Source organism: Phaethon aethereus (assembly GCF_964289735.1).
Source record: "Phaethon aethereus genome assembly, chromosome: 1".
NCBI classification, from domain to species: domain Eukaryota; kingdom Metazoa; phylum Chordata; class Aves; order Phaethontiformes; family Phaethontidae; genus Phaethon; species Phaethon aethereus.
Window position 1 is genome coordinate 94,541,409 of NC_138575.1, and position 12,440 is coordinate 94,553,848.

At 38.2% G+C, this 12,440-nt stretch overlaps 1 protein-coding gene across 1 annotated transcript in view; it reads left to right on the forward strand.

The window, feature by feature from the left end:
- NME7 (NME/NM23 family member 7) overlaps window positions 1-12,440 on the forward strand; it is a gene marked incomplete at both ends in the record, with an annotated part of 69,468 nt that overhangs the window by 34,182 nt on the left and 22,846 nt on the right. Inside the window, 3 exons of the mRNA XM_082006034.1 lie at window positions 4,145-4,209; window positions 5,042-5,110; window positions 8,843-8,944. Of these exons, the coding sequence (XP_081862160.1) occupies window positions 4,145-4,209; window positions 5,042-5,110; window positions 8,843-8,944 (236 nt within the window). The remainder of the gene's footprint in view (window positions 1-4,144; window positions 4,210-5,041; window positions 5,111-8,842; window positions 8,945-12,440) is intronic.

Sequence of the window (12,440 nt, forward strand, 5' to 3'; positions counted from 1 at the left end):
AATTATGGAAAATTTTGGATTTATTACTAGGAACAATATCCTCTCATAATTTCCTCACATGTTCTTCTTTATCTTCTGTCTGTATCCACTTGTCTTTTTTTTTTTTGCCTCCTCATGGTTAGCCTGGGTAGCTTTTGAGCTCCCCTTCTCCTCTGTGTTGGCCTAGTGTGTGTTACTTCGGAGACCCTGTGTCCCTCTGTGACTTACTTCTTGGTGCTCCGGAGTACAAATACAAAAATGACTGCATATCCTTTTTCATGCAGTACACAATGAGGCTGGGAGATCAGTAGCTGCAGATTATCACTATCGCCAAATTTTTGGGGAGTCTAGAAATGGTGTATTTATGTTGCATAGTAAGAATGCCTAGAGTTGCATTATTTCTAAGCAGAAAAAGCAAAAGAGAAGAGATAGAGAAACCTTGTTCTTCAGGGGAAAGGTCGACCAACTGATAGGAATAAGTGCACTTTTTGAGAAGGACAGCTGTCAGCTTCCTACTGCATAGCATTTTGCAATGTTGTCTGAAACAAAAATTAGTGAGAACTTCAACTGAAATACATGGCAGGAGGGCCCAGCTCTGAATCCCACTTTTCCCTCTTACGGCATTCAAAAAGTAGTCAAGGCTGATCATGATTCTCTGGAGTTTTGGGACAGGCCCTTAACACTCAGCAATAAGGAATCAGATAATTTCATTATACTGTGAAGCAAAATTGCATTTTAAAATGTCAAAAATAGACATGAAATGAAATGTCTACTTATAGTTAGTGCTACTTTAAGCATCTGGTATTGGTTACTTCTAGAAATATGTTACTGGATTAGGTGGATCATTGATCTGATCAGTCAAGGCAGCTTGTGTATTCCTGTCAAAAAACTGTTGCTGTTCCAGAGGAATTATTTGGATTACATCTAGAGGTTGAGATGAGGAAGCTAGTTCTTGACTTGCTTTGAAGGCAGTCTTCTGTCTTGCCTAATAAGCTTTTAAGTGTGGAATGGTTAAATGGGAAACAGGCCAAGAACAAAGGGAAGAGAATGTAACATCCCTAGTCATAGGGCTGGTGGTTCATAGTGCAGTGGGACTGGCAGGTCCTGGTAACACAGCTGTTACATTCCATTAATTAAAGTGCTGTTAAGTTAAAAGTGACTTTCATGAACTTTTAAATTTTATTCCAATCCATAATTCTGCAAACAGTTGTAACATTTTTCAGTCTGATGTCCTCCCTGCTACTTTCTGCTTCTTAATGAAGTACAATTTTCAAATATCGTGTGTTGTAAAGCAACAAATTGTAGAAGATCAATATAACTGATGAGGTCTTGGTACCTTATCATTTTATCTGATTAAAATATGTTGGAAGATTATCTATCCTGTATTAGGTCCATAATAACATAATGCTGCTGAGGAGACATAAAGCGTGTGAACCTCCCCCCCGCCATATTTCTTAGGATTAGTACTAAATTCCCCTGGTTGTATTTAGTAATGCTTGTGATTCTTTTGTGCTTTGTGACTGAAAATTCATCATAACTGGTGCCTAATCTGCAGCTTTGATTTGGATTCTTACTGTAATCACATTTTAAACATGCACTGGCCCTGTTTGAAGGGTCCTTAAAAAGTTGTTTTTTCACTACAAATCTGGATTTTAAAGTTGAGAACAAATTGTTGAAAGCTGCTGAAATGGCAGTCTGTCTAATTAGTTCTTCTTTTCCTCAGCCCTATCTGCCCACAAAGGAGAGGACTTCTCCCAGTTCAGTCAAGCAACTGGCTGAAAGCCTGAAATAGATCCCAAGCTGAGCCTTGAGCTTCCACTCTTATGTTGCTTGGGGATTGCCTCTATGTTTTTTGTTTCTGTTTTGGTTGAGGTAGAATTTGAAAAGAAAGTGTCCCTAGGAGACGTGATAATGTCTAAACTGGGACAGGGAGGCCAAGTCACTGGATTTGTAGATCTGTGCTGCCACTGGCAACTTGCTTATCCTCCTGTGCCTCAATTCCCACATCTGGGAAGTGGACCTAACATCTTGCCTTGCAAACATAAATGAAATCTCATGCCTTTTCCTCAAGGCACTTTGAATTTTTTTGAAAAGACATCTATCTGTGTACAATGGTAACTATAATTCCTTTGGTTAAGCCTTTAGGGTGTTGCAGTCATGGGCACTCTGTCTGGAGCAACAAGATGCTCTCCTGAGTGAGAGAGAACTCAGGAATACAATGCAGAGGAAAATCTTGATAGGTTTATCACAGTTAATAATTAAATGAACCTTGTATTAAAGACCTTTATGCAAAATACATTCCTACTTTGATTTCTATCATTAAAGGAGCCTGTCTCCTGTCCACAGAAAAGAAGAGTCTTAGTGACTTCAGTAGAGAAACAGCCCAGAAAGCTGAATATTTACATTCCCCTTTGTTTCTCTAAAACATGGGGTTTGCTGACTGTCCTACTGCCAAGGGCAAAAGTTCTCTGAAAAGCAGATCTCCATAGTACCCCAGAACCTGATACCTGATGAGTATTTTAATTAGATGCTTGCCAGCTGTGAAGGCCTACGTGAGTGGCCCATTTTTGACTGATAAAGTGTAAAATGGAGATCTGTCAGGCAAAGCTGCTTTCTTGTACCAAGGTAGCCTTGTCCGTGCAAATGCCCTTTCTTTGTCTTTGTTGGTTTCTGGTGAAGCAGTGGCTGTTGACTGGAATATTGGCTCTGAAGATCGAGAATGAGGAAATGTTTATGCTTTGTCACAGATTATTTGTTCATTTATTTATTTCCTGGATGATCCCCAGCCAGTCACTTAATCTCTTTATAAACTGGCCATTCCACTTGTTTCTACGTCCTGTAAACCCAGAGAGCTGCATGGACTATGTACCAAAATCTCAGCTTTTCTCTTCAGTAGTTTGAAGATTTTTGGAAGAAGTATGCACTGGTTTATATATGGAAGGTTTTTCTACATAAACTTTAATGTGGAAATATGGGGGAGAATAGTTCAGGGATAGTCTTTTTCATTTTTGTTTGTAAATACAATTTTTGAAAGCCCTCCAACTTTTTGTCTCATTTACTCAGAGCTTCCACTGACCTTTTAATGTGGTAGGAAGCTCACCAATCCTATGCCACTGGAATTAGCAGGCAGTGTACAATTCAGATCTTCATTGTACTAGAACTCTAGATACTAGCTTTGTTTTATTCTCATCTACTGAACTTAAGCAGTGCTAAAAAAATACTGCAATTTAAAGACTAGTTAATAAAATGACTTAATGACCACAAGTAAAATCCTGCTGCTGTCATACATTACAGGGTATTCTTCGGTGGTTAATTCTGTTCTGAATACATGTCCGGAATTTGTAGTTTCTCACAAGCTGTACTAGAGAACAGGCATTTACGTTCTGTAAAAATGGTGATTCTATGAAATTCACTCACACAGAGTACTGTGCTTGGCTGACATAATCTTCAAAATGTTCTGATCTTGTCAAGCACAGGCAAATTTAAAATACACATTCAGTGGAAAATCAGTGGTTCTTGTTTTCTGAAGTTTAGTGTTTTGTTTTACAATGTCATTCAGTCTTTGAGGATGCCTTTTGGAGAGAGTAAAGCAAGCTGGATGATCAGCAGTAACCTATTTGTGAATTATAACCTTAGAAGCAGTAGGTTATTTTACATTAATGTGCTTTTCCCATAGAAGACATGAACTTTTGTGCTGGTTTATTGGCAATATTTATTAACAACCTGCATTGTTGCTAGCTTAAAGTAGGACCCCCCCACTCTGGTGAACACTGTATAAAAACGGCAAAATAGACAGCCTGTGCTCTGATTTGATTACTGTTTAAGCATCAGTGGTGCCAATAGAACTTAATTAAAAACATAAATCTTGATTTTGCAGCAACTGCGTGTTTTTCAGTCGATCTGAGAAAAGCAAAGGCTTTGCTAATTGCCTTTTTTTGGTAGAGATTCTTTTCAACAACTGCATGGAATTTGGTTGTTTGAAGACATCAACATGTCACATTAGATAGAACATAGAGTATGTGAACTCAGCTCTGCTCTCTGCTTCCTCTCTCAGCATTCCACAAGCACTTCTGGTTTGAAAATAAATGGTACATTGGCATAAATATCTTCCAGTTGTAAATTCTGCTTTTTAAAATTGAATACTGTCTTTTGTGTGTTTCTTCAGGGCTAGCTGGAAAGATTATAAAAGCCATCACCAAAGAGGGATTTCAGATCTCAGCTTTGCAGATGGTAGGTTTCCTTTTCTGTATGGTTTTCTGATAAACAGGAATTGGAAAAGTGGTGTATGCTCTTTACAGCAATGCACAGGTGTCTTCCTGCAATATAAAACCCTTCTGCAGGCTGTGTAGCAATGTTTTGGGATCATCATTGTCCTTGTGATATTTGTGTTTTATTATTTGATCGATCAGCTGACCTGTTTCTCGTTACTGGGTGACCTTGAGCCAAGACACTTTACCTCGCTGTATCTCGGTTTCCCTATAGTTAGAAGGCGGGGGTAATGATATCTGTCTCTTCTGGAGCAATTTGAGATATCTTTACAAAATGTACTAGCTAAGATTAGATAAATTATCGTTAATATCCAGTATGAATTTAGGGGAAGGTTTTTAAAGATATTTAAAGGATTTTCACACCCTGATCACCCTCGGCAGTTGGCACAGAGATTGTTCCCAAGAGTAGTCCTGTAAGTCCTGCCCTTTGATTTTTTGTGAAAGTCTCAAGATCTGAAATCCCCCTATGACTCAAATCCCCACCACAAATGAAGAATAGTCCCTTTCCTTTACAATGCAACAAACAGACCTTCTTGCATGTCTTAGTGGCATCAGCCAACACTATGTTGTCTACTTATATTTAAGGTGGAAGAAGATACTGTGTGCTATGTTGCCTGTGGTGTTATTTGCTAAGTTGTTGACAAACTTCATATTGCAGCTGTAAAGCCATTCCTTTTACCTAGTAAAACTTAAAAGAGTATTCTGAATGTTTGCTAGTTAAGCAGGGGTGTCTGTCTATTTTTTTGTTGTTGTTGTTGTTGAAGGCAGGCTGGCTAACATTTTTGTTTCCTTAGTTCAACATGGAACGTGCAAATGTGGAAGAATTTTATGAGATTTACAAAGGTGTCGTCGCTGAATACATGGTAAGCGTAAGTTTGAGAAGAATTGATTAAAAATAAAATATGATTAAATGAGGAAGTGGTCACATTTTTCCTTTTTTGGGATTGTGGTAAGATTTCTTTTAGGAACCTGGTATTGACCAATTCTAGCTTGTTCTCAAATAAACTAACTTATCTTGAATATTGTGCTATCTGTGTTGTAAGAAAAGAGAGTCTCGTGAAAATTGTTCAGCTGAGGAATTTGTAAAATAAGTAATTTTATTGCAGTAGAGCTATGAGAATGTGTCACATCTGTGTCTTTCTTTGCTTTGATTTTGCCATAGTGGCTTGGACCAGAATATATATTTATTATTTTGTTTACAATGGGGCTGCTGTATTTGAATGCCTTCCTAATGACATTTTGAGCTATTCTTAAGTTTACTGATCTGACTTTTGTGGATCTTCAGAAAATCTAAGAAGTTTAAGATATGTTGTAATCCCAGTGAACATCTAAGACTCTACGCCTTGTTGTACAGTCACATAAAACTTTCTGACTGCAGGTTGAACAACGGGAATACAAGAAGATGAGTTTGCATTTCTGTATCTTCTGTCTGAGGATTTTGGTTCATTTCATAAACAGTAATGAGTTTAGCTTCACTGCCAGTTACTAATATTACTCTGATAGTGACATTTTTATTTTCTTTTTTTTCCCCCCTTTATGATTGTTTAGTCTAACTTAACAGGGTTTGTAGATTTGTCTTTAAATAGGTTAGGAGTACTGTTAGTTCACTCTCAGACTGGGGAATACTCTTAAAGTCTCCTCTGATGACATCATTTTTGACAAGGACCAAAGGAAGATTGGACAGGCAGACTTGTAGGTAGGTGGCAGAATTCAAATATGGTAATATCTGAACAGTATTTCAGGGCCCAAAGAATCCTATGGTACTACAAAAGTCTCTGCTTTGAACCAAGTTGGAAATTTTCTACCATCTTCTGCAACTCTTTTGTACAATTTCTGACCTCCTAGTAAGTTGCAAATTTTAGTTATATTAATTTAATTGGAGAGTTACTCAGAAGGGAAGGTGACATTTAAACAGGGTACATCAATAAGGAAGATATGTTTTAGATGGGATTTGAAGAAAAGTGAGAATCTAGGGCCCTGTCCTGCAAGCCATATGTGCTGGATGCACTCAGTTGAAATGAAATGAAATTAATACCTCCATGCGCTCAGGATATCTGTGAAAAACGTGGGAAAGCTGATCATGGTGATAAAGGGATCCAGAGAAGGCACATATGGGAACAGCAATAGATATTGTCAGTGCAGGCCAAATAGAAAGAAGTATGTTGCAAAATAAGACATTGAAGAAAGAATATGACCTCTTATATCTGTGACTCAGAACCGTCTGTTTTGATCTGAATTTTATTTATCATTCTGAAACAACTCGGCACACAAGATACTTGGCATTGAGAAGTCCTTTTCAGAAACTGAACTCCTATTTCTTCTGGTTACTCCTTGTCAATCAGATAAAGGCTTGACATTGTATATAAAGCACTTCTCTGTGAAAAGAGAAAGCTGAACAATGGCCCAAAATTTTAGCTTTGTTGGTATCTCCTGCATGGGATTTTGCATACTATTGATTAGTTTTTGTGCTGTTTTGCTTTGTATTTCCTACTGTAGCCAGAATAGAAAATGGGAAAAAAGGAGGGAGACTATTTTGGGTCAGCTCAGAATCCACTTTGTTAATCAAAAATGCTTGAGCTTGATCCAGCTTCAGGAATGGTTTTGTTTGACAGCCATGTCATTAGATGAATAAACTATTTTCTAAAGAAAATTTGATTTAGCTGTAACTGGGCATCTTACCAGAGAAACAGTGTCTGCTATTTAAATTCAACTCTAGACTTGATGAGGCTGTGTAAGGTAGACCAAGCTTGTCCCACATAGTAACCACCTGCCTCTGTGCTGTAGTTGATGGCAGCTGGTCTTCAGTCCTCAGCTTTGTACTGTAATGAAGGAGTTGGGAGTAACTTTGCTCACATTGTTTGCTGTTGCTGGTGGGATGTCAGTGCTGAGACAGAAACAATAGAAAAGGGAGGAAGAAGAAAAAACACAGTTTGCAGGGAGGAATTCAGTTGATTCAACTAAATTTAAAAGTCTGTTTTTTCTCCACTTGCCTGTTAACAGTTATTTAGATGATAGAATTCAGGAAAATTGTACAGAGTAGTGACTTTGTGACAATTTACTGTTTCTTAACAGGATGAAATATATTGCCCTTTGACCTGTTCTTAACAGAGGATTCGCTGGTGATAAGACAGTTTTTGGAATTAAAATATTTATTCATGTTGTAAAGCATGAAAATATTCTGCACTCTTTTCACATCCTCTCAGGGATATTTGTACCTACATTTCCTAGAATCAGGTTGATGACAGAGACACTTTGCTAAAATTCTGTCCTGTTGACTTCAGAGTGGGGCGATTAAGCACATGCTCTCACCATGGAATCTGTTATGAAGATAGCAACTCTTTGGAACAATGCTGCTTGATTTGGAGTCTTTGTGTATTTAGTTTCCATCACGATTCATAAAATGCAGAGAAGGACTTAATCCTTCTCTTCCTACTGCTTTTTTGCCCACTCTGTATACTCTTGTTCTTTGCCATGGCTCATCCTTGGCCTGCCCATGTCTGGTGGGCGTGATTGCAGTACCTTGCTTGTCCTTCCCTGTCCTCCCTTATTTCCTGTGAATGTTTTCTCCTTTCCCCTTTCCTCATTGGTTTTGATTCTTTTAATTGTCCTGATTTGTTTAAAACTTGTCTTCCCAAATTTCTAGACAGGTATGCAAATATAAGGGCATTTTTTAAAAAAGGAAGTCAGACCAGAACATCGAAATAGGTTCTTTCTGCTTGTGAAACCTATATCTCTAATTAACAAACTCCAAATTGGCACTGATGCCCAGAGTTAATTTAAGCTTATGAAAATTATGACCCATCTTCATCACCCACTCAGAATTCAACGATGTCTCATTACTCTCCAGGAGGCTCCAGGGAAACAGATGATTTTGGTGTAACTGAGATTCTGGTAATGGTACACCACAAGAATGTTGCCAGATCAAGGACCCTTTCCCTAACAGGTTGTGCCACAGGCCCCTTTCAGTTCTGTTCTGTTGACTTGTTTCAGCTTCTGTAGCAATACGTGAGGAAAAGACAGTGAGAACCAAAAGTCCAAGAGACATTTTAATGACTTAAAGCCATCAAATGGATATATATTTGGAAACAAATATAGACTGTGTACTGTGCTCCCTGTAGGGAATGCGGCGAAGTACATTGCTGCCTGTGGAACTGACTGAACATTTTTTTGTTTGTTTGTCTGATTTTTTTTTCTTTTAATTATTTTCAGACTTACACCCAGCAAAGAGTGTTCTGTTGATTCAGTCTGGTTTGACAAGTTATGGGATACTTCTGAAATCCAGGTCTAGATCAATAAGGATGTACCCGCAAAAGAATTTATTGCGGATTCTGTTGCATGCTATTCAGTATCCTGTTGAAGCTGAATATCCGATTTACCTTGGTCTCCACCTTCTAAACCAAGCAGCAAAATGGAAAACATTTCTTTTGTTGTGAATACTAATGATATCTTTGTTTCATGTCTTTGCTTTCCTAAATGCACCAATATTTCTTAATTGTTCCTGTCCTGCAAGTTTGTGTCTAATTTTGGGGAAGAATACAACCCTTGCTAATGCCCAAGGAGCCCAGATTTGTTTCTGTCTTTGTTTTCTCTTCCAGGAGATGGTTACAGAGTTGTGTTCAGGCCCTTGCATAGCAATGGAGATTATACAGCCTGAGTCTCCAAAAGTGTTCAGAGACTTCTGTGGTCCTTCTGACCCTGTAAGTATTTGCTTGAGTGATAAGGAATGCTTAAAAAGTTGCTGTGCTGTCTATGTGAATTAAAATATCACAGTGTGCTATGGCTGCCACATACCTGCTGCATTCCTTGGAAACATGTAAGCATTACCTTATGGAGGTCAAATGCTAGTCTTAGTGGACCAATTTGCAAATCCTCTAGCAATTGTTCTGATCTTACCTAAACCAGATAGTAAAATACTGTAATAATATTTATGTGAAAGGAAAGCTATGCAGGCAAAAAATCTCTGTTAAAGATTCATAAATACTCTAATACAAGGCTTCAGAGGCCTGGAGTGAAGTTATTGCTTGTGCATGCCACTGTAAATCAAATGTCAGTCCGCTGTAGTCTGGCATTCTCCTAGGTTGAAACCATAAAAGGACAATTGGTTCCTTTGTTTTTTAGAAGGAAGTGAAAAAAAAAAAGGATGTAAAAGTTCTCGTACCTGTTTGCTATGCTAATGCTTCTAGCTTTTATTTTTCATTTCTTGAGGTGACTAATTGGATATGTGTGATACTGTGTGCAATATGGAGACAAGTGTAAGTGACTTGTGAAGTGAAAATGAGTGCCCACCTCCTTCTAGTGGAAGCAGGCGGCTGTAAGTTTTGGACACTGATTTCATAGCATTTATGCTAATTGTATGTTTGAAAGACAGGCAGCTCTGTTGTTTATTTCTGTCTACTGTTTTCTGTAAGAATTGCAAATTAATTGATTCTTCAGGCACATAAAGCATATGTACAGTAACTACAGCTGCTCTCAAGAGTGATCTTTGCCTGAAAATTATCTGTCGCTTCAGATGGCATAGTAGCTTGTCTTGAGGAAGAGCGGTCTATGGTATCTCGGTGTCATTCCCAGCCAGTCATCAGAGAAGCTCACAACTGAACTTTGTGGTTACAATATCTGTCTCAAATATGGGTAGTGGAAACCGTAACAGCAGTTTCATTATCTGGCAAGGTTATATACAGACCACGAAGATACCATGGACTTGATATTCTAGTGGTTAAAGTAAACCTAAGTGTCCTGCAAATAATGCATTATAACTGAGAGATTTAGATCTCCCTGTAACTTTTCTGTTTGTTTGTTTATATATGCTCGATCCTGATGTTTGTGCAGCCTGTTTCTAAACACAGGTGAAGTGCAAGTTTACTACAAAATGTACCTGATTGGGTCACTTTGGCTCTTGTTAACTAGTACCCTATTTGGCAAGTAGTGCCATTGAAATATTTGTGATTACTCTCAAAGCAAGGTGCTGTTTAAAGTGAGTAAAGGTGTTGGAATTTGACTTATATAATGAATCTCTCTCAATCATGTGTGCTGTTAATTATATCTTAGATACATAGCAAATGTAATAATTACTTTGTGGCAAGTCAGATATTTAAACTGGATATGAATGTTAGCAGCCCTTCCAATCTGTTCTTGGTTTTGCAGGGAGGCAGTTAGGGTACACTTCAAGAAAAGGCATCCAGAAAGAGGTGATACAAATTTTCCCAAATCAAACTGAGGTGTCATTTGGAAATAGGTCTGTTTTTGTCCAAGTCCCTTGATGTTTAGGGCTGAAGAAAGAATTACAAGTTATTTCATTTTGAGGATTATACTTTAATAAGCTAGCAATTTATACAAAGTGTGCAATGCTAAAAATGAAATGGAACTTCGTGCTATTTTCTATAACTGGGTAATATTTTGTTAGCACTGCAGGTCAGTAAAGCTGTCTGCCAAAAATATCTTTCATTATAAACCAGCTTATAAATACTTTATTAAAACCTCTCATGTGGTAGTAGGGAAGACTACTAACTAAACATCTGTTTTGAGCCTCTTTGTAGTAGTGTACAAACAGCCTATCAAATCTGGAAAGCAGGCAGTGGGATAAAGATACTTGTCTCTAAGGAGCTGTGCTGGACATGCTTACTCTCAAAATTCCTGTGATCTGATTGAAGGGCTCAGTGTTAGAGGTTGCAGGCTTGTGGAACATTTGTCCCCAGTGGATAGTATATGCTCCAGGAGAAATGCTTTTCTGCAGATCTTTCTGCTGCTTGCATTCTTCTTGTACACGGGCACTTTTCTAGTGAGTGGTCAGCTGGGTTATTGCACTCTTAATCAACTGTCATCATCTTTAATTACATTAGGTTTAAGCTCCTGCAGTGCAGCTGGATGTTTTTGTGTTGTTGGTGGTCTCATCTGAGGCCTTTCTGTAATCTTTCAGATCAGCCGTGATGCTTGCTTTTCTTGTCTTCTGATTGCAGTCTCTGGCTCAGCTTTTCCTCACAGCCAGGTCCCAGACTACTTGTGTGACTTGCTCTTGATGTCGCCCAGTGCCTTGTTCTTTCTCTCTGTCCTGGAATGCCTCTGTGGCTGTTTTCCGTTTAGAAACGGAAAGCTCTCGCCACATCTACTATAATAAACAGGGATTTACTCCTTACTTACTGTTGCAGCATCCCTGTGTAAGGCCAGCAGGCTGTTCTGATGCTCATCTTGAAAATATTGTTTCTTTACAATGTTAACAAGGACTGTTTAAAAAAGAGCTCTGAATTCCACACAAGAGTGTAGCTTTTCAAGGAGGTGAAGCACCCACAGCCTCTGCTATGCACCCAAAGCTAGGAAGTTTGAGACACTTAGATCCTATGAGCAGCTGAGCACTTTTTATTTGGCTATTTCGATTTCAGATAGGAATGGGATTTCTGAAATGACTTTGAGTTCCACTGATTTTCCATGGTGTGTCTGAATCATTTAAGCCCTTTTTCAAAATATACTATCAAGTCTTGTTATGCAGGTTGTTAAATTACCTTTTTTTTGGTGCTGGATGCTATTTCACTCTGATTCTACTGGTGCAATTCTGACGTCAAGAAAAAAAAAAATTACACCTGTGGCAAAGAGGTAACTGCTGTAGAAAGCTAGGAAGAGGAGTTAAAAAGTTAATTAAATCATATTAATGCAGAACACAAACCTTTTGAACTTTTGATACACATTATTGCTTAGAAATAAGAGTTGCTAACTGCAACCAAAATTCAAGAGGAAAGAAGCTCTGTTTCTTCTTCTTCATTATAAAGAAATGAAAATGCTTGGAGGGGTAGGGGTAAATGCAGCACAGTGTGCAGTGTGATAAGAAAAAAACAAACCCACAAACTGTTCGGCATTGATCTGACATTGTTTCACATGGATCAAAAAGCAAAGGCTCAAAAAACTTCAACTTCGGAATAGGGGGATGGTGGCCAGGGAATCCTGTCACTACTTAAGCTTGCTGGCATCGATGATTCATTTGATTGGTGTTTGTGTATTTTTGGCCTCTGTAGCAGTTGGAGGCCTGTTGTTATTACTTTGGTCTGAAGATACAGCTTCAGTTTTCACATCTTCTTCATGCAGCTTCTATGTTGAAATAGCTGCTGGTAACGTTTTGTCATGGATTTGTTGAGGTGATTACTTAGTATTCGTACGACACTCGTAAAATGCTGCAGAAATTAGATACATTGCTTTTATTTTTTTATT